The sequence below is a fragment of the Panthera tigris genome, chromosome B4 (genome assembly GCF_018350195.1).
Source record: "Panthera tigris isolate Pti1 chromosome B4, P.tigris_Pti1_mat1.1, whole genome shotgun sequence".
Taxonomy (NCBI): domain Eukaryota; kingdom Metazoa; phylum Chordata; class Mammalia; order Carnivora; family Felidae; genus Panthera; species Panthera tigris.
The window spans coordinates 93564151-93591806 of record NC_056666.1 but is presented as its reverse complement, the minus strand read 5'-3'; the positions used below and the strand labels follow the sequence as shown (position 1 = coordinate 93591806).

The 27656-nt window shown below is 40.0% G+C and overlaps 2 protein-coding genes across 7 annotated transcripts in view; one reads left to right on the top strand and one right to left on the bottom strand.

Annotated features, from left to right (window-relative positions):
* Positions 1-4321, bottom strand: part of LOC102970128 (RAB3A interacting protein) — a 47342-nt gene extending 43021 nt beyond the window's left edge. For 3 of the 6 annotated variants that reach the window (XM_042992738.1, XM_042992741.1, XM_042992742.1), the window contains exons 1-2: positions 3717-3805; positions 2868-3006 (exon numbers count right to left, since the gene is read on the bottom strand). In XM_042992738.1, coding sequence (XP_042848672.1) covers positions 2868-2878 — 11 coding nt within the window. In that variant the 5' untranslated portion in view covers positions 2879-3006; positions 3717-3805. Of the gene's footprint in view, positions 1-2867; positions 3289-3716; positions 3956-4223 lie in introns of those variants that run through there. The other 3 variants (XM_042992740.1, XM_042992743.1, XM_042992739.1) reach the window with 3 other exon arrangements.
* A 7633-nt stretch (positions 4322-11954) lies between these two features.
* Positions 11955-27656, top strand: part of BEST3 (bestrophin 3) — a 65704-nt gene continuing 50002 nt past the window's right edge. Inside the window, exon 1 of the mRNA XM_042992737.1 lies at positions 11955-12047. Within this exon, the coding sequence (XP_042848671.1) occupies positions 11987-12047 (61 nt within the window). The 5' untranslated portion in view covers positions 11955-11986. The remainder of the gene's footprint in view (positions 12048-27656) is intronic.

Genomic DNA, 27656 nt, shown 5'->3' with positions numbered 1-27656 from the left:
CTAGCACTTTGTGTTATTTGGCACTCGTTAAAATTACAATGGGGTGCCTGGGTGGCTCAGTCATTAAGCGCCCAACTTCGGCTCAAGCCATGATCTCATGGTTCATAAGTTTGAGCCCTGCATCCGGCTCTGTGCTAACAGCTCAGAGACTGGAGCCTGCTACAGATTCTGTGTCTCCCTCTCTCTCGGACCCTCCCCTGCTCACACTCTGGCTGTATCTCAAAGAATAAACATTAAAAAAAAAATTACAACAATAACACATATATGAGAAGTGCAGATGCCTTCTAAATTTTGAGGAACTTATCAAAGCTACAGGAATGATTATAAGGTCTGCCTTTCACACTCCATGAATACTTTCCTTTAACCCCCACGGTGACCTGCACAGTAGATGCTCAATGAATATTTGATTTAAAAATCTCTGGTGACACATAAAGAATTACTTATTATGCTAAGTATCACATAAAAGCTTAATTAAAACAATTCTTCAGCATGACAACCTACACATGAAGCAGCAGAGCAAAGTGGTTAAGAGCACTGCTCTCAGTGGTTAAAGATAAACTGCCTGACTTCTAATCTAGTCCTATCATTTAATTAGCTGTGTGACCTTAAGGAAGCTACATAACCTCTCAGTGTCTCAATCTTCTCAACTATAAAATGGGATAAAGCAGGAGTGCCTGGGTGGCCCAGTCAGTTGAGTGTCCAACTCTTGATTTAGGCTCAGGTCATGATCCCATGAGATCGAGCCCCACATCAGGCTCTTGCTGAGTGTGGAGCCTGCTTGGGATTTTCTCTCTCTCTTTCTTTTTCTCTCTCTCTCTCTCTCTCTCTCTCTCTCTCTCTCTCTCTCTCTCTCTCTCTCTCTCTCTCTCCCTTCCTCCGCCCTTCGTCCTCAGTTGCATGCTCTCTAAAATTAAAAATAAAAATGAAATAAAATGGAATAAAACAGTAGCTAACTCGTAAGTCACTGTAAGAGTAAATGACTTGGTACAGTGTTTATACCAGAACCTGACACAGAGTAAGTTGTAAGTTCAATAATAGTAGTAGCAGTAGTGGTATTGCCATCACCAAAAAACCTGGATACTTTGTAGCCAGAAATTCAAATGATAGTAACACCTTTTATCTGAGGTCTCCTTATAGTTACAAAGCTCTTCCACAGAAGATGTAGAAAGGAATGGAAGAGCAAGCATGTTAGGAGTTCCATTAACCCTGGCTCTACCATTAATCATCTACAGGACCACTGACAACTAAGTACCCACAGGCAAGTTAGTTTGCCTCTCTGAGCCTCAGTTCTCTGATCTGTATAATGTGGTAATACCATCTATACCCCAGGAATGTCCTGAGGACCAAAGGGGTCAAGGTATGTAAATCAACAAGCACAGTGTATGGCCAACTACCAAGCTAATAATATCTGTTCCTTTCTCCCACTCCCATACCTCACATGGACTATCCCATTTGATTCTCATCCCCCCATTATGATATTCACATCAGGCTGAACGACATTAAAAAGAATCGAGGGGCGTCTGGCTGGCTCAGTTGGAAGAGTATGAAACTCTTGATCTCGGGGTTGTGAGTTTGAGCCCCCAGCTGGGTGTGGAGATTACTTAAGTAAGTAAATTAATAATATATTTAAAAATAAATAAATAGGTAAAAATAGTTGAAAGCTGGCAAATTCACTCTATCCATTTACAAATAGAGAAAATAAGCTCAGAACGGTTAAATGATTTACTCAAGGTCACATGCAGGGTAAGTAATGAAGCTAAAGCTTTAAAACAGATTAAAATTTTTTCATTTCGCTAGCTAGCTAACTGGTTAGGTGAGTCCCTCTCAGGAAGGGGGAAAAAAAAAAGGTATACTAAGTACCATAATACATGCAAAATTACCGTAACCTACAAGTTTTTGTTCTGCCATATTAAAAATTGATGGGGACCTAGATTTCTAAGAAACCTTCCATTGTAAAAATTATCTGTGCAATGTCTATGTATGTGTTGTGGTGAACTAAGGGTTTAAAGAAAATTATAGGAAAAAAATATTAAAGGAAGCATATGCATAACTATACTGATTCAAAAAGTACAACTGGATCTAATTAGAAACCCCTCAAGTAGCTGAACAGCAAATGTCCATCCTAGTGAAAGGGTACAGGTATCTAATACCACAGCAGTATTGTTTGCCAAACACACAAGGAAGAGTTATATTAAAGTGTCCACTTCGGTTAACAAAGGTATGGACTAATATGTAACTTTACTGTAGTGAAAAAGAAAAAACTCATAAGGCTTTTCTTCCAGTAGTAAGAAATGCACTATTGTAGTACAAATGTAGAACTGCTAAACTAACTTCTATAAATTCTACATGGGCTTTAGGATTAGATCACATAAACCATAGTTGGGATTCAATGTCTGCCCGAACACGAAAAGTCCTATCAAAATGCACAGTACTGGTAAATAAATGACAAATGTTAACAGAACAAGGCCCCATAAACCTGGTGGAATATTTAACAGTATCAAATATTTACTGTGATCAGTCTACAAATCTATTCTGCTTCTTTTCTCCTTGATTTGTCATCCACCATTTTACAAAAACCCTACGGACAACAAAATAAGAAAGAGGATAATGAACAAAAACTGGGTCTTTCAACAGATTTACATAGAACAGTTTTGTTTTAATCCGCTTATGGGTCTCCTCCAATTATGTAATCATTCCACGGCAAAAGATTACACGGCTTTTTCCTACACTGAAAGGAAGGGGTTGGAGGGAGAAACAGAGGAGTGTGAAACAGGTAGCCTCAAAATATGCTATATTTCCACGAAACTAAACTGTCTGCTTCTTAGGGACCAGTATGAACTCAGCATTCTTAATTTTCGAGACCTTACCCTTTAGCCATTACAGATTTGTTTTCTTAATCCCATAACAACTGGCAACTCTTCACGTGCTGCAGATTCCACCTAACATCATCACTTCTAGAGTCCATTAGAGCCGGCTGGTCCCAGGGCAGTCAGAGAGTTGTCAACGCTGAAAGGGCAGTGTAATTACAATTACGTCGGTGCAGCTCTTCTCAACTCCCCGAAACAAAAGTCAGGCTGAAATGCTCTGCCACCCTAAGGCGCGCGACTCCGGGCGCTCGCTCCGGTCCCCCAGGTTTCGCCGAAACCCGCCGAGCGTGACCTCTACGCCTCGGCACCGAGCCTCGCTTGTCCTTTTCTACGACCCCAGGTCCAAGCCTACGGCTTCATCCTGCTCCAGGTCCCGCGCAGCGCGGGGCTGCACACTTGTTCGGGGAACTCTCTTAGACCCCCACCCCCTCCGCGACCGCAGGTCCCCAGCTCCCGGCCGCGCGCGCCCCGCCGACAGGTAACCGGGATTCCGGCTCACAGCCGCGGGCGCTCGGGACCGCGCAGTTAATGAGTAACGCGCCCGCGTCCGGGGGGCGGGGGAGGAGCCGCCGCCGCCCGACGCCCCAGCGGCCCCAGACGCCCCGAGGCGCCGCGCCGCGCCCCCCGCCGCCGCCGCCTCCACCGGGGTTCTCCGAGCCCGTGTGCCGAGATGGGGGAGCGCGCTTGCCGGGCAGGGGCGGCCGGGCCAGGTCGTCGCGCGCCGCGCCCGCACTTGCACCTGCCACCGCCGCCCCTCCAGGCCGGCTCGCGGGAGAGAGGCGGGCGCGCGGGCGCCGAGGGGGGCGGTGCTCCGCGTCCGGGGCCTCTCCCTCCCGCGGCTGCCCTCACCTGCCGAAACCACCGCGGTCGCTGCCTGCGCTCAGGGGCGCTCGCAGCGCTGTACAGAGCCTGTCCTGAGGCAGCGAGAGGAAGACGAGGACTGCCGGCCGGTCGACGCCGCTACACTCAACGAAGGTGGGCGCACTGCGCTGGGAGCCGCCGAAGGAGAGCGGGACTGCGCCTGCGCCGGGAGAGGAGCCGGGAGCCGGGAGCGGCCGGGCCCGGTGGAGGGAAGGCGGGGCTGGGGGCGGGGCGGGGGCGGGACTGGCGTGGGGCTGGCGTGGGGCGGGAGGAGTCGACGCGCTCCCGCGCCCCCTGGCGCCAGGCGGGGCTCTTCGCAGGTGCCGAGGAGCGTGCCCCAGGTGCCTCCGCGGGCGGTTGCCCTGGGAACGAGCACCCGCGGCGCTGAGCCAAGTTTCCCTGGGCTTTATGGGCGCCTCGAGTTAACTTCGTGTTGGACTGTCCAGGAGTCGGGAAATGAACTTTCGATGTGAGTTGAGGACTACTAGAACCAACCTCAAACTTGGCGTCCATATGTATCTTACAGCGTGTGCGTGTGTGTATGAGGGATGGAAGCAGAGGAAGTCTGATAGAACCAGATTCCATCATCTGATCAGTGGCTAGAGCATTCGAGAATGTCCTTTCTGTATCCGCCTTCTCTCATTTTTTGTGTCAACTCTTTTATCAAACTTCCACCGCACTTTAGGTTCTCTGGGTAGGAAAAGTGAAAATACAGAACCAAGCTCCCAAAATCTGATCAGTAAGAAGCGATCGCCATATGTGTCTCTGTGTTTAGTAAAAGACATGGAATTTATGTGATAGACATACTGACCAGGACCATCATTCTAAATGTTGATCACATCTGTTAGAGGCAGTAAAGAAGAGTAGATTATGTGTATGACTATAGCAATCAGGATTTCTGGGATTGAAATCACTAGTGCTAGCTGGGTGACTTTGGTCAAGCTGATCTCTAATAGTACCAATTTTCTCATCAGTAAATGGGGATAATAAGAGTATCCACCTCTCTGACTCGTGAGAGAGCAAATGGTTTAGTACATGTAAAATGCTGTACTGCATGACAGAATGTCTAATGAATATTAGCTATTATTATTAACAACATTATTACTGTTACCATCCATGTATCATCCAAACAGAAACCTGAAAAGTCATTATTCACTTTCACCAATATAGCGAGTCTTATCCATTCTAATTCCCAAGTCATTCTTAAACCTATCCCATTTCCTATTCATTGTCACTAGATAATAACCTTCGTCCATTAACCTTCTTCCTAACTATTCTCCGTTACCCCCTGTCATTCATGTCATGTCCTGAATGAATACTGTTATTCATCACTTACTGTGCTCCATCTCTGTGCCTACTGCTGGACCTGGGGACAGAGAAACTATTACACACTATCTCAAGAACTCAAACATTGCGAGGGAGACAAGCATAATAGTAGCTACGTGGAATGAATAACTCTGCATACAGCAAACCACTTGGGTTCTCCACTCTTCTCATACTCTCTCATGTATCTCATGTTTACATATGCTACTCCTTTTTCTTGTTATGTCCTGACCCTCCACCTTTTTCTTACCTAATTCCTGTTTATCCTTCATTATTCAGACTAAGCATCAATTCCCTTCTGAACCCTTCCCTGTTGCTTGCCACCTAGCCCTGTCCCACCCCAGTATGGGTTAGGTGCTCTTAGCTGTGCTCCCATAGGACCTTGTCTCTTTCTAGCAGTTATCACATAGAATGGTAATGGTGGTTTTGTCTGTTTTCCTACTAACTATTAGCTTCTTGAGAACAAGCACAAGACCTGACACGTAGTAGAACTGGCTCAATAAATGCAGATGAGTAAATGACATACATACTGACACACTGTCTTGGTATATAAATGTTTAGAGGACAGGCCCTGTGATCTGTTCTGCATAGGAGTTAAGACATCAAGCATCTACAGGAAATAGTAAACAGTAGCCTTATGCCTGAGTCCCAGGCTAGTCCATTTGCAAATTAGCTACCATCCTAGAGGCTCTTTGGAAAGTACTCAGAGGTGTCTCCTCCCACATGCTTAACCTGGAAGCATAGTTTAAGAATGAAAAGAGCCATATGAGTAGTTACCTGTAATAATGCCTTGGTGTCCTTGCAACAGAGAGACCAAGGTATGTTGCAAAGTGTGAGACACTCAGAGTCTCAGCCTACAAAATCTGTAAAGTGTTGTAAGCATCCTAGGTTAGATTGCTCACCCATATATTAAAGAGACAGACACTTCACAAACTTTAAAAATATGATGATAGATTTTGCTGTGTGCTCAAATCTGCCTTCTTTCTCTTTCATTAAAAAAATAAATTATACAATATATAAGATGATATTGTATTTTTTAGAGAAATCTTAAGACTTTCACATCCATACCTGAGGCCAGAAAATGAAGGAGATGAATGCAAATATCCAGAAATTTTTAATTGACAAATCATCAGTTATAATTTTTTATTGCTTATTTGCCTCTTTTGTTTTTCCAAGTCCAGACAATGTATATTTACAGGGTACTTTCCAGTTTCAAACTAACTTCACACAAATTATCTCATGAACCTTTTACAAAAAACAATTTGACATAGGTAGAAAGGTAATCTTCATCTTTACCGACAGGGAGCTTGGACCACCAAAGTTAGGGCCTTGGTCTTCAGAATACAGGGTAATATCTTACAGACAAATGAAGTTAAAACTCTAAAAAGCATACCGGACTTCATGTCCAGCAGTATGGCAAACTAGAGACTGGCTGATTGCCCCACCAAAAGCAACTCAAAGTGCTAGATGAAATATATAAAACGTCTTATCAAACATATCAATAAGCTGATAAGAACATAAGAAATCCTCAAGGGCAAAAAAAACTAGGTAAAAGCAGGAACCCAGACAGTAAATAATAACAATGCAAAATGGAAGAAGGAAAGAAAGAAAGAAAGAAAGAAAGAAAGAAAGAAAGAAAGAAAGAAAGAAAGAAAAAAGATGTTTACAAGGGGAAATGTACCAAAAATAATATTTCCTTGACTAGCAAAATAATTATTTGCAAGCTAGGGTTTGCATTCCCACAAAAATTGGCTTTCATAACTTCTGTACAAAAGCAGAGCTGTCTCTGAAGTGTCTTTTATTAGATCGGTTATGGACAATTCTGCATTTCAGGCCCTTTTCCTAATGTTGGAATAAACAACTGCAAAAAATTGGAAAGCTGAGAGAAAAAGGTTAACAGAAGAGCTTAGACTCTAAAAAGTATGGTGCTCTTCAAAAGAGTCACTTTAACAAGCTACATACATATAAGGAAAAGTTTGGGTAATTGGCTTCAGATCTATAGACACCCAAATTGCCATCCATTGAACGCATATTTATTTATTACTTCTCTATGCCAGATATATAAATAATCTGCAGTGAGAGAGAAGAGAAGGAGAGGTGAGACACAATGAGAGGACCTCTTGGCCTCCCCACTGTCCCAGGTTCCAGTCTATTCCTGAGGCTTTCTTCATTCCTACCCATAGGTTCTGTGACAAATCCTTGTATGTTTAATTCTGCCATTTTGCTTATATTTTCAGTGGATTCCTATCATTGGCCACCAGAAAATTATCCTAAACAATGTATTTTCATGGAGGGATTGGTGTCTGTAGCAGCTAAAAACTCAAAATAGCAGTAGCTTAAATAAAATAAAATGTATTCCTCTTATGCTGATATGGTAGCTTTCTGATCAACACAGACACAGGCTCTCTCTCTCTCTATCATGTGGCTTTACCATCTTGAACATGCAGCTTCTACCTCATGATCCATAATGGCTGTTCAAGCTTCAGCCATCACATCCTTATTTCCACCCAGCAGAAAAGAGATAAGGGCAGAAAAGGACATCTCCCTCTATTTAAGAACACTTGCAGTGTATACCTCACTACACTTACCCCTGATTGGTCAGAACTTAACTCTTTTTTTTTTTTTTAAGTTTAAGTTAGGCAAAAAATGGGTATAACTACTATTATACCAGTTAGAAGCAACTGATTAGAAGGCCACAAAGCAACATGCACAGACCCTACATAGTGCTAAGTGGAAAAAAAAAAATAGATGTATGATCAATATCATGTATGTACATTAGAAACGATATACATAAAAATAGCCATTTTATAAAAACACATAAAAAGATACACACCTAACACATGTGAATGGTTGCCTATCTGGGGGATAGGAATAGAAATAAAAAGGAAAAAAATAACACTAATCTTGCATGATCAATTACGATAATGTGGCCTGAACTGATAAGTATGATTTATGATTTAAGTATGATTATGATTTATGATTTCTTAACTCTGCTTGAAAGTTTTAAGAATGAAGCAAAACCACTACAAGAGCTTAAACATAAATTGAAGAAGAGGGAGGAAAATATTAAACTATTTCAGAAATGAAGGCAAACTTGGAAACAGCACAAAGGAGAATAAATTTTTTTAAGGAAAAAATCAAAAACAAAATAAAGCATTTTTAAAGAGTCATAGAATACCAGATTAAGAAAAGCAAGTAAAATGAAATGGAAATGAACAAACAGAAAGGATTAGAGAGAAGATTATGTAAATGGAAGAGAAACAAAAGAAATCCACCATATGCATAATCAAGGAATAAAACCAAGAAAAGAATCTAGATATTGGAACAGAAAAAAAAGAAAAAACTTAGATAAGTATTTTGAGAGACTTTTCAGAAATAAAAGAAGACCCAAACTATAAACATAAATGTATATAATAACCCAAAGGAAAAAAAATGGCACAAAAATAGTCAAACTAAGACCTATTGTAGTAAAGCTATTGGATTTCAAAGCTAATGAAAATCTTTTGGATAACTAGGTAAAAATGATCAAGACATCTGTAAAAGGAAAAAATATCAAAATGTGACCCAAAGGATTTTATGCTCAAGAATTTTATAACAAAGAAGTTTGTTTAAATACAAATGTAATATACATTTTTGAACATGCATGCAATATAGTTTTCATGAACCCTTTTGTAAGACAGTAGAGAATGAACCTCAGCCAAACAAGAGATGAATTTAGGACCAAAACAAACAAACAAACAAACCCACAAAAACAAACAAAACTGACAGTGATCCTTGAATCCACTTAACTGTAGAATTACGTCTAAAACAAATATGAGAAGGATATGGTCATAGAACAGAGAGTAAATTATAAATCCTGACAATGTATCAATGAAACAACCAATAGAAGTTGAGAAAGAAGAGAAACAAGGTAAACGTTACAAAAAATAATGTAATTAGGGAATGGGAGAGGAGGCGCAGGAAATATACTGCTTACTGCTTTGAATAATATCTAATATATTCATAAATATATAATAATATATATAATATATATATTTATATATAAGTAATATATATATATAAATATATAGTTATAAAGTTATTAAGATATCCACTGGAATAAAAATGCATGCCTTTCAAATTCAAAAACATGCATACCAAAGAGTACACAGGCCATATAGTGACAAAAAGTTAAATGAACAGTATAAACTAAAAGCATAACCAAAAAATGGTAGGTGGACTAAAATAGAACATAACTTACATTTCACTATAAAGATTAAACTTACCAATTAATTAAAAATTTTCTCAGAAAGAATATCAAATCAAATCCCAACTCTCTGCTGCATACATAAGATAATGAAAACAAAGTGACTTAGGATGAAAATAAAAGGATAGACGAGAGTATACTAAGCAAATGAAGCCAATATCAAAATTTTATCTCCAACAAATCTCGATTCAGGGAAAAAGCATTAAATGAGACAAAGACAGGCACTTTATAACAATAAAGCATGAGGTACAAAAATTAAGATCTCACACTTCTAAATATCTATAAACCAAATTACATAGCATTTAAAATTTATAGAGGAAAAATTACAGCAGATCCAAGGAGAAATCAACAGGAAACATGGCTAATTAATTTACCTCTCGTGCAGAACAGATCAAGTGCTAAAAAAATAATAAAATAAGTAAGAATAGAAAAGCCCTAAGTAACATAATTAATAAGGTAGATTATATACGTGTTTATACACTGCTATACATAGTTGTGAGAGAGAATAAAACTACCCCTTTGATGTATAGTCAATTTTTGTAAATTACCCATGAACTATTTACAAAAATTGACTACATATCAAAAGGGTTTTCAAACAGGCCCCACCCTAAGGTTGGGGAATGCTTTTTTTATTCTCGGCCCCCTTTAGTACAGCTGGCTGCTCTTTTATTTCCTTTACACATCGAATTTCCAGATGTAAAAAAAAAAAGGAAGTTTGAAAACTACTGTGACACACACACACACTTAACAATGTAAAAATATTTATTTTATTTTAAATTTAAGATCCACAGCCCACGTGCCAATTGTATGGAATGGAATGCTATAAAGCAACAGTGTCCAGTAGGTGACCTAATTGACCCTGGTTAGCTGGAACACAGAAAGTTTTCAAGGGCTATCTGCCAGCAAGGAGTTTGAGAAGTTTGGCATAAACAGGGGTGTTTAGTAGGGGGGGGGCACCAGCAATGGAGTGGGGCAGGAGTGCTTCAATACTAACTCAAGACAAAGGAGAAGTCTGATCCTCCTTGCTTCATTCAACAGGCCAGCTTGTGATCTGAGCTGTGTAAGATTCTTTTCCTGGCATAAGGATGAAAGTTGTCGTGGTTGTCAACATTTTTTATGCCTGTGCCCTTAACCATCACCGGGTTGGACAAAGACAAAGCATCGTGTACAGTTGGGTTGTGTTTTAATGCAGCCAGAAGGCTAGATTACAGGAACTAGTTAAAGAGATGTTTTGAGGTCAAGGACTTTGGGGAATTGAAAGGACTCTCAGAGGCCCAACTTACTCAACATGCAGCGGCCCGAGAGATTGCACTTTCTTGCTGATCTGATGAAACACCTGAATGTACAGAGCTTAAAACCACAGGGAAAAGGAAGGACTTTTGTCTCAGGAAATGAAGATCTCAGGCTCAAACCAGGCATGTGAATTGAGCTAATGGCAACTGGGCTTAATGGAATTATAGATTTTGAGGAGTTGCTGTACTATTTTGGTAGACATAAAGTCCACATTTCAAAAGACACAGATTTTGATGAATATGAACCATACTTTACATTTCTGCAGCTGCTTTTGGCATGCAAACCTCAGGATGTGTTTGAACTACCAAGTAACTCTCATCCGTGCAGCTTGGTGGCAAGAAGAATTTAATTTCACAGACCGGAAAAGAAACTATACTATCAAAGACACAATTTAATTAAAATTGGAGAAGTGGCATATGAGTCACAAAATTGTCCTAAATGTCTTCCTACATGGCTCTCTTTCCTGCAATCTAGCAGGAAACTGATGGTAACTATCAGTAACAAAAACTTGGAGTAGAAATTCAACTGTCCATATGCTTCTTGAATATAGTCCAGATGTCTCAAGAACTGTTCAGCCATATACCTAACTATATTGTCATTGTCATGATGAAAATTTATCCGTGAGTTTCTGTTTTAGGTAAATACTTTTCAAGACCAGAAATACTCTGACATCATCCCCATGTGAAATAAATCCAGCTAGACGGGCAGACACTTTTGGCTGCAAGGAATGGACTTCTGTCCCCCATTCAGTGCCAGCAATGCCAGCTTAGTACCCAAGCGATTCAGATAATTGTAGAATCTGACCTTGAGGTAAACTAGAAAGTATGGGAAATACCTGAATACTGCTTAGCATAGTATTTATACAGAGCAGATGAACAATATAAACCCTTAATTAGTCTGTCTCTTGGGGTCTTGAAATTTCCAGCATGTTGTGATTCTGAGGCTTTAGTGAGGCCTAGCCAAGAGATCTGAGTCATCCCCAGTTTTGGTAGGCTGTAGCACATTTTATTAATAGTTGACTAAGTAATCTTGAAGGACTCTTAATACTATCCTAAAAATCCATAATTTTGAATACCGTTAGGAGAGAATTCAGACCACACACATGAGTTTCTGATTATCTGTAAAATGTGGTATCACTATTCTAAGGAATTAGAGAGAACTTTTGGTATGGACATGACTAGCTGTATTAGTATTTTCTCTTTCCATCTTTGGAAATCATGTAAGAGTTACGAAGACTAAAAACACAACCTACACCCCACACACACATATACACATACCAAAATCCACAAATCCTTTTTTTTTTTCTTCTTTTGCAAACTAGGGCATTACCATACTGCCCAGATTCTAAAACATGTATAGGAGTTGCCAAAAGCAGCTGAAGTTGAGTGGAAATTGTATGGGAGAAAGTAGAGAGAAAAAAAAACACAGGGGTGGATCTCAACAGCAAGAAGACCCAGGTAGGCACTGCTAGTAAAAGTGTAACACGTGAAGGTAAGGAACACATCCTGAGTTGAAGAAATTTTATCCTTTGTTTGCAAAAGAGGGTGGGGAACGTGGGGCAAGCCATGCTGGCAACAAAAGGTCTTGTACTCAGTTGGATTCAGAATAACCGTGCAAGTGACGCTACACAAAAAATCATACAGATAAGCCATATTTGCAGGGAGCAATCTCTTCCATGTGGCAGAAGAGAAGAGAGCCCACACCTAGTAAAAACCATCTTCTTCCTGTCCTTACTCCCACCTATACTGGAAACTCTTGTAAATCGCTGGTCCAGGAAACCACATTTCATCCAATGATGAGAGATAAAAAAGGAAGTAACACAGCACCAACATAAAGAAACTATAAAGAAAATTGGAGGGGGGGGGAGCAAAACACAATATGCGAAGCTCTCTTTACCAGTAAAATGTCACTATGGCAGATATATTTTTGGAAAGATATCTTCCTCTGAATTAGAAAAATAAACGAGACAATCACCTCTATAAAAAGAAAACAGACTCCCTCTCTCTGCCCCTCCCCTGTTCACATCTCTCTCTCTCTCTGTCTCTCTGTCTCTCTCTCAAAAGTAAATAAAACATTTTTTAAAAATTAAAAAAGAAAGAAAACAAAGAAACAAAGATATAGTGAAAGATATAGTGAAGATATAGTGAAAGGAAAAATAGAAGAACTCGGAAAAGAAGTAGAAAAAAACCAAAACCTTCAAAGAAATAAAGACAAAATTAGAAGGAAAGAAAGAAAAGAAACTTAAGAAACGATAAAAATATAGAGAAAAGAAATGAGAAAAAACACGCAAAATAAAATGACAAGTAGAGTAAAAAAGATCAGAAACAAAACAATAGATACAGAAAACAGGCAAAGGAGATTTTCTAAAACTTATAATTGATGCCCCGAGCCCCCAAGAAAGCCCCAAAATAATCGAACAAAATAAATCTTTAAAAGATACAATCAAAGAAAAATTTGCTCAATTAAAAGACAACTCTTCTCTTGAAAAACTGTATTATAATCCAAGGATATTTTACTTGAATAGCTAATGACTACAAAGAGAAAACAATAATCCTTTCTGGGAGGTTACAAATAGTCAAGTCAGTTATAAAGGGGAACTGTCAGGTGGCCTTACATTTCTATGCAGTAATGTTCATTATAAGAAGACATTAGAGCACCATATATAAGATACTCAAATATGGGCACAAAGCCTTTAAGTCTAGCCAAACTGCCTTTCAAATATAGACTAGAGATGGAGTGTGAGTGGGGGTAGGGGGGGACAGAGAGAGCCAGAGACACAGAATTGGAAGCAGGCTCCAGGCTCTGAGCTGTCAGCACAGAGCCCCACGCGGGGCTCGAACCCACGGACCTCGAACCCACGGACCTCGAACCCACAGACCGCAAGACCACGACCTGAGCAGAAGTCTGGTGCTCAACCAATTGAGCCACCCAAGCGACCCAAGAGACAAAGAGTTTTTAATGTGCAAAAAACACAGGTAACATTGTTCCTACCAGCCTTTGTAAGAAAATTACTAAAAGATGAACTTCAGGCAAAAAGGAGATTAGGGGCAAAGAAGTTCTGCTTGTGAACATTATGTAGTTAAACGGAATCCTTCCATTGTGCCCTCTGGAATTCAGCCATCATCAGCCCAAGTCCCTGTATCCTCAACCTCTTCTCTGAACATTTCATTCACCTTGTTGCTCTAGAAACCTGGCTCTTCCCTGAGGATACTGCTTCCCCTGCAACCATCCTACGCAGCAGCTGTTTTTCTCCCACAGTCATATACCTGGGCCTTGGGTGGGGTAGGCCACCTCTTTGCTCTCATTGTCACTTGCAGACTTTTTTCACTCCCCTCACTAAAATTCCCCAGCTTCAAGTCCCATGTTATCAGATTAATTCACCTAACAATGTTCATTTTTGCGATCATCTCTTGACACTTAGGTCATTTGCTCTTGTTTCTCAATGATATTAGCTACAGCCTGATAATCTCTCTATTTTTAATTCTTGGTAAATTTAATAAATATTGTAGGTGATCTTTCCAACACCATAGTCTCTCTGTTTTTTTAATACCTCCACTCAAATGACATTGTTCTTAGCATACCTCATTCCTCACCCTATAGTCATGCTCCAGACCTTGTCATTATCAATAACTTCATAATCTTAATTCTATCATTCTGTTTTCTGACATTTCACTTCCTATCTTTCCAACTTACTCCCTTTACTGCCCCAACTCCCAGCAATCCTTTGATCCTATAGTCAAGGAAAAAAGATGGCATATATACCAAGTTATTCATTGCAGCATTCTTCTTAATAGAATACTAAAAACAAACCAAATGTACATCTTTAAAGGCCTCGTTAAAGGATTCGTTTAAGGAAGGAAGCAGTTACTTGAACCAGGAAACTGGAAGACTATAGGGAGAAGGCTGCTTGACAGGAGCTGTCACCTTGGTGACTCGGCAAGGACAGAACTACAGAAGTATCCACTCTCCCTTGTCATTCTCTGTTGTTTTCTGCCACTAACTCAGAATCAAATAAGAATTATTAAATTGCTTTTTAAGGCCACTTTGAGAAGAGTATCAGGCAGGATACAAGTGTCACATTAGTACAGTCTAAGAATTGATATGAAACCTTGCCTAAGGAAATGGCTACCAACCTGGGGTCTCTGGAAGCTTGAGGATATGCAAAGGTCATTACGTGGCTGAATAAACTATTTTCAACATTTCAAAAAATGTATCACATAGAAATCGTATCACAGGAGAAATTTCTCCTCCGTAAGCAAATGGAAATGTCATACTTTCTAGCTTTGAGCTGGTATAGTGTGAACTTCTGCTGATCATGTGATAGGTGGTAGGCATTTCCTGATCTTAGAGATCACCAAATCTAGGAGGTATAGTCTATAATTTATGAAATTGATTTATCACTAAAAATCACAAAATGTATCCCATTATTAGAATATCATAACTAAAATATGGTTGTTGTTATTTGTTCACCTGAAATTACTGACTAATTTTCCAGGTTTAGAACAGTAAATAACTAATACAGTGGTATAAGATATGTGAGTTAAAATATTAAATGGTAGGGCACCTGGGTGGCTCAGTTGGTTAACCGTCTGACATTGACTCAGGTCATGATCTCACAGTTTATGAGTTTGAGCCCCATATTAGGCATCAGAGCCCGTTTCAGATCTTCTGTTCCCCTCTCTCTCTGTCCCTCCCCTGCTCACTCTGTCACTCTCAAAAATAAATAAAATATTTTTTAAAAATTTAAAAATATATTAAATGATATCACATAAAATAAAAACATACTGTTTTGGTTCTAAATTCAGTGGTCAGATTTTTTTTTTTCTAAAGACTGTAGAAGCATTCTTTAGTTTACTCAACATTATTAGTCAAATACCATGAAGGGCTAAGTTACATTCACAATTTTATCTTTTCTGTTTGGTCTGATCAATTTTTTAAATAGCTTCATGTAGAATTTGATTTATATTTTATAACCTATCCATGTTAATAACAGATTCTCTCAGAAAGAAATCAAAAGGGTACTAGACTAAAGACTTTGACTTTTGAAGTAAAGTGATGGGTTTTTTATAGTCAGAAAAACTGCAGATTTGAGAAATGCCATAGTTAACCCCTTTAGGATAAGTGAGGAGGGAGACCAGAGTGATGGTCTTCAGAGGCTGTCACGCTGGAGGCTAAGGGGGATGAGCTGCCTGGAAAAAAGGAAAAGCAGATGGAGTCCCGTTGTTCCCCATAAGGGGTCATTACCTTCAAAACTGTCAAGATGTCAAAGATTTAAGATAAAAACATAAGGCAAAAGAGTTTTCCTCCAAAGTATGCCTGAAACCTGAGACAGAAGATATGTAAAATTTCCCACGTGGGGCTGTTTTTCTTATCAATGAACACTTCAACCCCCTCGTCAGGGAATATTTAGTATCCTATCCAAGTTCTCACCCCTAGGCCATTGCCTGACTAATTACATCTCCCTAGATGATAGCCCTCAGGAAAACCAGGCTGGGCAAGTCAGAATGCATAGAATTTCATTTCTTTATTTATTCAAGGCACTTATTCACTGACAAAATAACTCAAATGGAAAGGCTTTGGACATATGCAAAAATGGGAAGTAATCTCCTCTCTGAGTTAGGACCCTCCTGGGAGAGTAGCATGCCTTATCAATGTTGCAGACCTCCATCTGAGAAGCCAGCAGATTGCAGTCATGGGCATAAACACAATTGCCTGACCCTGGGCAAAATGCAATAGGGCATAATTAATGCAGTCACAAGTATCAGATCAGTAAAGCTTCAGCTAAGTGTGGTGACTGATTTTAAATAAGATCTTTCTTTTCAGATTATTTTTAGCACTTTAAATATGTCCTCCAAAGAGACTCATACATAGTGCTTCAAGATAATTACTATAATGTGGAGAATTGGGAACAACGTGAATGTCCATCAATAAGGAAATGACAAAATAAATTATGGCATATGCATTCTCTGGAATCTTAGGCGTTTGTTAAAAAGAATGATCACAATATACTGAAGGGAAAAAATGGCTATGACGTTTTAAGATAAAATAAGAATTAGAACAATATGTATGATTCCCCTTTTACAAAATTTCCATTTTGTAAAGCAAGTATATCGGATGCAATCTTTGTGCACTTTCTCTGATTTCCTCTACTACCTCTTGCTGAAGGTAACCCCAACACCCCTACTGTATCCCTAACATAACCATTGCCTTTTCTGACCTTCCTAGCTGGCCAGAGTTCAAGTTGGAACCCTGGCCCTGCATAGCCCTTACTCCCCACACACTAACCTTATTACATCGAGTTGTCTCTCTAGATTTGGGTGCAATGCCACACAATTGGCTTCCTCAGTGGCTGCCAAGGGCTGAAAATATAAGGAGTTACCTCTCAATGGGGTGAATGTTGGCTGATAGGAAATGAGAGGCAGGAAGGTTCTGAGCCGAAAAATCTCCCCCTCTTCCTTCTTGCAGAGGACTACTCTGAAGCATGGCTTCTGCTTGCAGCCTTTCCAGAGGAGTCCCGCAGGCCAGGTATCACACCTACCAAGCACCCGCTATGTCTTTGCAGGCCCATGATGAAGCAGCAGCCATGTGGTGATGCATCACATCCCATTGCTTTGCATCTTTTTTATCTTTTCCGTTGTTTCATCACCCTCACCATCTTTGACTGGCATTTCCCAAGTAAAGTCACCACACTTTAATCCTTGTTTCTGGTTCTCCTGGCTTAAAGCACCCAGACTGAGACCACAGCAAACTAAATGCCGAAGTATACAGTAGTCCCCTTTATCTCAGAGGAATACGTTCAAGATCCCCAGAGGACGCCTAAAACCAAGGACAGCACTGAACACTGTTTATGCCACGTTTTTTCCTGTAAATGCATACCTGGGATAAAGGTAATTTTTAAGGGACTACTCATCTGTGGTTTCAATTCCCAAGGTTTCAGTTCCCCATGGTCAGCCACAGTCTGGACAGATGATCCTCCTTCTGACAGATTGTTAGAAGGTCAGTAGGAGAGTAATGCTACATCACTCACAACGCCCATGTCATTCACCTCACTGCATGCCATCACATTGGCATTGTATCATTGTATCATCTCACATCATCCCAAGAAGGCTGAGTACAGTACAATAAGATACTCCGAGAGAGCCCACGTTCCCAGAACTTTTATTACAGTATATTATAATTGTACTATTTTACTACTGGATTATTGTTAATCTCTTCTGTACCTAACTTACAAATTAAACTTTATGATAGGTATGTATAGATAGGAGAAAAGATAGCGTGTCTAGGGTTGAGTACTACTTGCAGTTCTGGGCATCCCTGGGGGTCTTGGGATGTATCCCCCCACGGATAAGCAGGGAGGCCTACTGTCACCAACTAAACTCAGCTTTAAAAAGAATTCTGTTCTTGGTCGGGTAGCCCCAGGGCTTGAGAAGAAGAACCTAAATAAGACCATGACAACAGGACTTGACAGTCCCCAACAAAGAATGTAAGTTGGTGGTGGACGTAGCAATGACCACCAGTGAGAGCTACCATTGTGTGACCTAGGTCAAGGCCTTCATCCTAAACCTGGTCCCACAGCCCTCCGTTTAGTAGCTTGAGAACTGCAATAACGAAAGTACCCGGCTTTCAATCATAGCTATGGGCGGGGGAAACAGTCGACACAGGCGAACGATACTCATTTATCATACTCATTTACGTGAGTTTTATCATTACCATGTGCCAGGAAATGTTCTAAGTGCTTGGGATTCAGCAGTGAATCCCCACCAACGTGGAGTTTATGTTCTAGAATTGGGGGGGTGGGGAGTGGGCTGGGAGGGAAAGTAACCAAAAATTTCAAAAATTAATTTTAGCCCTTAGCTTCCTAGCAAGGCCAGCTCTGAAGAAAACGTGTCAGAGCAACCGAGTTCTATTATTTTCTTCCCCCTCTCTCTTTATAGCCTTGTCTGCTCCCTTTTGCTTCTGGCTGAGCGGCTTCCCCACCCCTCATCCTGCTCACGCTGGGCTGGGTGTCTGGTCAACTGAAATCCCAAGCTCTTTGGGATGAAGCCCACCAATCTTTTTTTCCCCCTAAAACCCTCTCCAGATGGATGGTTCAGATGATCAGCCAGCCTGCTCCTCCCGGCTGCCTCCCATCAAAATTTGCCCAATTTGTGTGTTTTCCCCCCAGGACTTGCTCACTACATTCCAAAGTGGTGCTATTAGCTCAAGCTAATGTGTGACTTTATTTTAAAAACTCCACGATACTGCTAGTCCCTGACATTTGCAGAGTGCTTTTGTATTAGCAGAGCATTTTCACGTACAGAAACCATTTGGGTCACATTACTACCCCAAGGAATAGGCAGGGCAGGATTTATTTCTCTCTTTTTACTGCCGAAGAGACTAAGCCTCAGGGAAGTTGAGTCCTTGGTCTAGGGTCATTCCACTGGAAAGAGCAGAGTTGGTTTGAGGATCCTTCCAATTCCTTGACTGCACTGTTTTCTCCCCGGTTGTTTTGCGCTGTTCTCTCCAGATGATAATTTGAATTATTTTGGTAACATTTTGTTATAATTCTAAAGGTGGACATGCCAAGCACCAGAGTGGGCTGACAGAAAAGAATCCTGGAGCAGGTGTGCCTTTGGTGTCTTTAAATCAACTAGAAAGATTTTCTGGTCCACCTTCAAGTAGAGCCAATGCTGTCAGAATCAAAATCATTATCAACTGATAGATACAAGGCTGATTGGACTAATTAATACAGCCCGTGGGCCAGTGTTTATGGGCAATTGGGCTGCTTTCTGTCCCTTCAAGGGCCGCTGCCTGCTCCTTCTCCTACAAGCTGGCCGTCAGGAGCCAACTGTCCCTCTCGTACACCCCCCTCCACTGAAGAGTCAGCCGCCAGATGGTACCACTCTTTCCTCCCCTCTCCCCATAAACAAAATTGCTAGGGTGATCATAGACCTTATTCTCCAAAGCAGAGCAATTTTGAGAGAAGACAAGGGCACTCTTAATAATTAAGCCAGGGTAACGTGTAGACCAAGATTGTCCTGGATAAACCCTACCTATCGCCACCAAGTAAGTTGTTAAAACCTTTTTAAAAACACAACTGGCTGAATTAAAATTTGGTTTTTCTTTCTTGGTGTGCTTCTGATAAAGGTGCCAGTACATATAACCATATCTTCACAGGACACAAAAAGAAAATATTCCTGAGAGCTTGCATGCTGTGGAATGCATGAGAAAGCTAGTTAAGGAAACTTGTGAATTCTTTGGAAATGTGAAAAAAAATAAAGTAAAATAAAATAAAATCCCTCCACAATGCCCTTCCCTGGTCCTCTGTAAGGGTGTAAAATTTAAATGTTCTGTAACAGTGTCTTACCAGGTAGTAATTTATACTGGCGACAGTTACCCATAGGAGAGTATTTAACTCTCACAAGAACCCTGTGGAGCAGCGTAACCCGAGGCACACTGACAGATTACTGCTTTGTTGAAGCATCCTCCCGGAGCAGATACTGCCGCCCATCCTAGCAACAAAATCCTTACTCATAGAGCATTTGCTTTGTGTTTTAATATTGTAAAATAGCATACACTCATTGTGCATGAAAATATATTGAAAAACACAGACAAGTTAAAAGCAGGGAAACATCATTCATAATCCTCACCTAGTAACTATTATTAGCATTCTGTATATTTATTTCCAGATATTTATATAAGTATTTACATACTTAAATTATATTACATGTATTTCTCCATGTCATTATACATTATTTATGAGCATCATTTCAAATAACTGCACAGTAATCCATCATGTAAAGAACATCTTGTTCACTTAACTATTCCCAGCTTATATGGGGGATGGGGGGGGCGGGATTTAGGTTGTTTCCCACTTCTTATAAATAACGCCTCAATGAATGCTTTATACTAAAAGCTTTTTCTATGCTTCATGTTATTTCTTGAGGCTAGATTCCAGAAACAAATTATCTTAAAATACACAAACATATTTAAGATTCTTATTATATGTTATGAAAAGCCTTCTAACAGGCTTTCATCCGGTTTATATACCCATCAATAATAAATATGGCCCTCACCGGCACAGAATATATTCGTATGCAAAGCATGATATATGCCTTTTGTTTTGCATTTCTTTGGTATCTAGAGAGGCTTAGCTGTTTCCTATATGCTGGCTAACTAATTGCATTTCCTATTCCATGAATTGTTTGTTTACATCATCTATACAGCAGAATTTTTACTGATGTGACAAATTAGAAATATGTATAAAAAGCTCTGTATTTTCAGACTTGATAAAAATAGCAGAAAGATCCACTGAGAATTATTATACAAATTATGGAATTAGAAAAAGATACGATTTTCTATAGAGAGAATTCAAGACTTAAGTATATAAGCAACAAAATAGTGATATTCAGTGAGATCCTGATGTTAATGTCCATCTTCATCAAGAACTGACAAAACTCTGAGCCAGGGAGGCAGTGAAGACCATGCCATCAGTTCTAGTCGCCATGTGTCAAATTCTATATTCACTGTCTCAGTTCTCTGCCTTCCTCCGTGTTTGAATACTTAATCATTTCATGCTTCCTGCTGTAGAACCTGAAGCAGCTGTTATTGTCATCTTTCCAAATAAGAAAATGAGTTCAGAGAGGCATGTAACTTGCGCAAGCCCACACAGTAAGGAGTCAAACACTTTCTGATTCTAAACCTCATGCTCTTTTCACTAACACGCTCCTACCCAAAGTCAGATGCTTAAAGGCATTCGAGGGGGTGCCTGGGTGTCTCAGGGTTAAGCGTCCGACTTTGGCTCAGGTCATGGTCTTACGGTTCGTGGGTTCAAACCCCATGTTGGGCTCTGTGCTGACAGCTCAGAGCCTGGAGCCTGCTTCAGATTCTATGTCTCCCTCTCTCTCTGTTCCTCCCCTGCTCATGCTCTGTTTCTCTCTCTCAAAAATAAAATAAACATTAAAAAAAAATTAACAAAGGCATTCAAGAAAACAAGAAAGCAAGGGACCTGGAAAATTTATTACAATAGCAGCTGTAAGTGTCAGAGATGCCTCAGCCAGACTACACTGAGCATTAGTAACATAAAAACATTCATTTCAGGCTCTAGATTATACTTTTCAGGTTTTATACAAAATTCCTCCCTATCCACAGCCTGGTTCTTTTAGATACTGGCTCACCTGCAAGGCAGTATGGCATGGTGGATAAGAGTACAGGCTCTGAACCCACCTTCCTGAATGTGAATCCCAGCTTTGCCATTTGCCACACTGTAACCTCGGAACATCACTCAAATGCCCAGTGACCTCAGGTTCCTTGGGTGTAAAAAACAGGGAGGAGATGGTAATAACAGGACTTAACAGAGGTCTAGGGAAGAGCAAGTGTAGCAATGCATGCAAATCACTTAAAGTGATGCCCAGCACACAGAAAATAGTCAATTAATGTCGGTTGTTGCCGTCATTATATGTATTAATTCCTTAAACTCATTACAACCCTGTGATCCTACTGTGATCTCCCATCTACTGTTGAGAAAACAGAAAAACTATACCAATTATAAAAAACATAGCATCAATACCATTCAAATCTAAAAAAGGATCCCTGGCTAGAGGTACGAGTCAGATTTGAAAAACACAGTATAAGGTATTTTCGCATTAGTGAAGTATATACAACGTTAAGGGAAACAAGTTACATTTTACATCAAAAACAAAATTAACAGACACTAACATAAAGCTTTTTTTGTCAACACTGAATGTGCAAAAAAAAAAAAAAAGTTTAAAAATTGAATGTGCAAGAAATATTGCAGAGATTTTTTTTAAGCACTTTTCTTAGAAGGCTTAAGAAAAAGACTGTCACTGACTGTCCTAGAGCAGTGACAGGGATGCTGATAGATGTAGTAATCATCCTCCGCTGTCCTATTTCAACGCTACTTATCCCTATTCTCAATAAGCTTGAATGCTTGGTTTCAGATGCCTGTGACTCACAGTTGTGAATAATAAATGTATTAAAAACATCCTTTTTGCATCAACATATACTTTCACCTTGAATGAAAAGCACACACACCCAAAACATGTTTGTTTTTTTTTTAATCAGTCTTTATCCTGAGAACAACCATGCATCAAAATCCTAGGGGAAGTCAATATAACTAAAATATTTTTATGAATGCTGTCCTTAAGAAATACACTGGGGGAAATGGTTACACTCCTTTCCTTCCTCCTCTTTCAAATAGAAGGGAAAACCTTAGCTGATGGATGGGCTTCTGACATGTTCTGGGAACCCCAGGCCTGACTCAGGAGGGCAGGTAAACTAGGAGAGCGGAAGATGGGTTGCAAATGTGAAGTCCTAGAAGAACTTACCAATGAATGGCAATCCTCACGTGAGAAGCCTGGAGAAAGAGGAGATGCTAGTCAGTGAAGAAATAGGAAAAATACAGACAACAGAAAAAAGGAGAGGAACAGATCGAGATGAGGACTGGAATGGCATGGCTGCTCTAGCTGATAGGTGAGATTCACGGATTTCAAAAGGAAATCAAGCTACTGAAGAGATCCCTGGGCTGAGGTGAAGTTAAATGAAATGGGTTATTTCTAAGGGCACTGCAACTATTAAGTCCAAGCCAAGAGGTATAAAGTATGGCGCAAAAAAACAAAAACAAAACTTTTCTTTGTGTTTACAAGATTTACACCCTCCGCTGACAGCAAGCAATCTAGTTATCTATTTAAGTCTACTTATATGTAAACTTGACTTGTGGTTTCTCCTGCTTTTCATCTACTGTAGTGATTTCATAGCAAAGACGTCTATATCTGCAAACGTGCAGAAGTAAATGTTATCATCAAACAGCATAGCTGCACTGCTGGTTGTAACCTGTGTTATTTCTTGAACCATTTGGCTTCCTTGATTCACTTTAGCCATCCTGGAGATCGTTGACTTTCAGGTCAGTATTGAGTCTCCCTGAGAAGTAAAATAAATATTGTGTAGAGACAAGGGAAGAACATTCAGATGTGTGGCGCTCGAGATGGGCCATATAAAGAGAGCAAGTTTGCTAACCCAACTCAGAGGGAATGGTTCTTTCCTCCTGACCACTACCCTTCAGTCACACGGACCCCCTAAAGTTCCCTGAGTGTGTGCTATGTCACACCTTTGTGTTAGCTACCCAATTAGAGCAGGTTGTAATCTCTCCCCACCTGACAATGCTGTGCTTTTATGCCTGACAGCCCTTCTAGACAGTGAATCCCTTGAAGGAAAGGTTGGAGTCTTACTCATCTTCGTATCTCTTAGCTCCCAGCACCAAGCCTGGCACATAGCTATTACTCAATATCTATTTGTTGAATGAGGGAATCATTCCAATATATTTCTTTTTTACCTATGCAACTTTTTTTTAGGAAACTTTCTTAAAGCCTGTAAGGTAAGATGGAACGCACGGTTTTATGTTCAAAATCACATTGGCCCCTGTGGCAGTCAATGGAAATTTATATAATCTGATCATTTGTTATGTTACCAAACCTCCAGAGTTAGACACAGACTGGAGGGTAGACCCAATTAAGAAAGACAGAGACCATATGAGAACTTTGTACAACAAACAATAAATTAATAGAAATAAAATGAAAGGTTATTAAAATTCACATCTTGGAATAAAGACAGTCTCTTCAGCAAGTGGTGCTGGGAAAACTGGACAGCGACATGCAGAAGAATGAATCTGGACCACTTTCTTACACCATACACAAAAATAAACTCAAAATGGATGAAAGACCTAAATGTAAGACAGAAAGCCATCAAAATCCTCGAGGAGAAAGCAGGCAAAAACCTCTTTGATCTTGGCCACAGCAACTTCTTACTCAACACATCCCTGGAGGCAAGGGAAACAAAAGCAAAAATGAACTACTGGGACCTCATCAAAATAAAAAGCTTCTGCACAGCGAAGGAAACAATCAGCAAAACTAAAAGGCAACCAACAGAATGGGAGAAGATATTTTCAAATGACATATCAGATAAAGGGTTAGTATCCAAAATCTGTAAAGAACTTATCAAACACCCAAAAAACAAATAATCCAGTGAAGAAATGGGCAAAAGACATGAATAGACACTTCTCCAAGGAAGACATCCAGATAGCCAACCGACACATGAAAAAATGTTCAACATCACTCATCATTAGGGAAATACAAATCAAAACCACAATGAGATACCACCTTACACCTGTCAGAATGGCTGACATTAACAACTCAGGCAACAACAGATGTTGGCGAGGAGATGTTGGAGAAAGAGGATCTCGTCCGCATTGCTGGTGGGAATGCAAACTGGTGCAGCCACTCTGGAAAATAGTATGGAGGTTCCTCAGAAAACTAAAAATAGAACTACCCTACGACCCAGCAATTACACTACTAGGCATTTATCCACAGGATACAGGTGTGCTGTTTCGAAGGGACACATGCACCCGCGTGTTTAGAGCAGCACTATCAACAATAGCCAAAGTGTGGAAAGAGCCCAAATGTCCACCGATGGATGAATGAATAAAGAAGGTGTGGCATATATATACAATGGAGTATTACTCGGCAATCAAAAAGAATGAAATCTTGCCATTTGCAACTACGTGGATGGAACTGGAGGGTATTATGCTAAGTGAAATTAGTCAGTCAGAGCAAGACAAAAATCATATGACTTCGCTTATATGAGGACTTTAAGAGACAAAACAGATGAACATAAGGGAAGGGAAACAAAACTAATATAAAAACAGGGAGGGGGACAAAACAGAAGAGACTCATAAATATGGAGAACAAACTGAGGGTTGCTGGAGGGGTTGTGGGAGGGGGGATGGGCTAGATAGTTAAGGGGCATTAAGGAATCTACTCCTGAAATCATTGTTTCACTCTATGCTAACTAATTTGAATGTAAATTTTAAAAAATAAAAAATAAAATTAAAAAAATTAATTAATTTTTAAAAAGGAAAAAAAAAGAAAAGAAAATTCACATCTTGGAATTAACCCTAAAGTAGGTATTCTTAACACGAGGACATGAATCTTTAGCAAGCATCCTTAGTGAGGATGAACTTCAAAGGGCGTATCTAGGAACCACACAAAAAAGTCAAAGTCAGAATGAGGTATATGAATATGTGTATTTTGCAAAGGAGGTGGTCCATACATAGCTTTCATTAGATTCTCAAAGATGTCCACGATCTAAAAATAATACAATCCATTAATGCAGAGACACTTGCAGAAACATGAAAAGAAATATGCACAAGGATGTTTGTCACAGCATTGTTTGAAAGTGAAAAATCAGAAACAATCTAAATGGACTTCAATAAGAGAGTGTTGAACACATACATAAAACATACGTGATGTGCAGCATACATATCACGGCACATTGTTCCGTGAAAGACCAGATTACCACACAGTGTGTATTATATGGTCTCACTTATGGAAAATAATGTGCACGTGTACCTAGGCACAGAGTGTGTCTGGAAAGACAGTCACCAAATGTATTATTGTTGATTGGTGGAATTTAGGATGTTTTTGTCCTTCCTTTTCACTATTCTGAATTGTTTAAATTTTTACAGTGGGCATGTTGTCAGTTTAACAAAATAATAATACCATTTTCAAGAACCGGATAGGCTATTTAGAGAAATGTAAGGAAGGCGGAATCGTCATTGACGACTACTGGAAACCTGGAAATTATTAGCCTTAAAGTTGGCATCCAAGAGATCAGTGCTGCTCCTCGAGTGGACAGCAGAGTGAGATAAATCATAAGGCTGACCTGGCACAAGAGTTCCTCCATCCGAGTTTAAGAGTGTTTAAAGGCGGGCACCTGGGCAGCTCAGTCCGTTAAGTGTCTGTCTCCTGATTTCAGCTCAGGTCATGATCTCGCAATTGATCCCGCAGTGAGATGTTAGCTGTTAGTGCAGAGCCTTCTTGAGATTCTCTCTCCCTCTGTCACTCGTGCTCTCGCTCTCTCTCAAAAAAGAAAAAAAAAAGTGTCCAAGGAAGTGACAATTGTTCGTGGAAACTTCTGGCTCCATCTAGCTCACCATGAACTGGTTTTTCTGTGAAGACACAAGAACTCTGTGCAAGAATAAAACCATGTACTAAGAAGTAGAAATAATTGCATATTTTCACTTGTGGTTGTGTTAGTCAGCCTGGTATGTGGCACGACCAGTTCCTGGAACAGCTCAAGCTACTCATCATCTGAATCAGAATCAGATTAGAATCTTTTTTTTTTTTTTTTGCAATGTTTTTAACAGCTTTTTCGAGGTATATTTGACACAATTTTATTTATTTAAAAAAATTTTTTTAAATGTTTATTTTTAAGAGAGAGAGAGAGAAAGAGCGAGAGCAGGGGGAGGGGCAGAGAGAGAGAGGGAGACACAGAATCCAAAGCAGGCTCCAGGCTCTGAGTTGTCAGCACAGAGACCGATGGGGGCTCGAACTCACAAACTCCGAGATCATGACCTGAGCCAAAGTCAGACACTTAACTGACTGAATCACCTGCGTGCCCCTATTTTTTTATTAAAAATATTTTTCTAATTCCAATATAATTAATATACAGTGTTGTATCAGTTTTAGGCATACAATATCGTGATTCAACAATTCTATACATCACTCATGCTCATCATGGCAAATGTACTCTTAATCCCCCTCACCTATTCCACCCATCCCCCCCACCTTCCATCTGGTAACAGTTTCTTCTCTATAGTTAAAAGTCTGATGTTTTTGTTTGTCTCTAGGACCTTCTTTCCTCCTAAGTGGGCAAAGACCTGCTTTCCACCTTAGGTTTGAAATGTGAAATGTTTGCTTATAAGATGCAAACCCTTCTCAGAGGGACAATGTATGAATGCACATTTCTGTGAGTAACCGCTGCCCCTTTCCATAGTTCTTCATTGAAACTCTCTGGTTGGTTGTCACAGGTATGTGCCTCAAAAGCTATGCATTTTCAAAATGTCCCTTTGTTTGGTGCCCTCAAAATTTCACATCTTGGAATAATGCATCACAGTGGTATTTGAGATGCCTGAGAGGAACGCTTTCCTTTCATCAAGTAGGAGAACATTTATGAAAAGGAAAGCACATTAATTTTAGGAGAGAATACATATATATATAAGGAAGTTGTGGGTC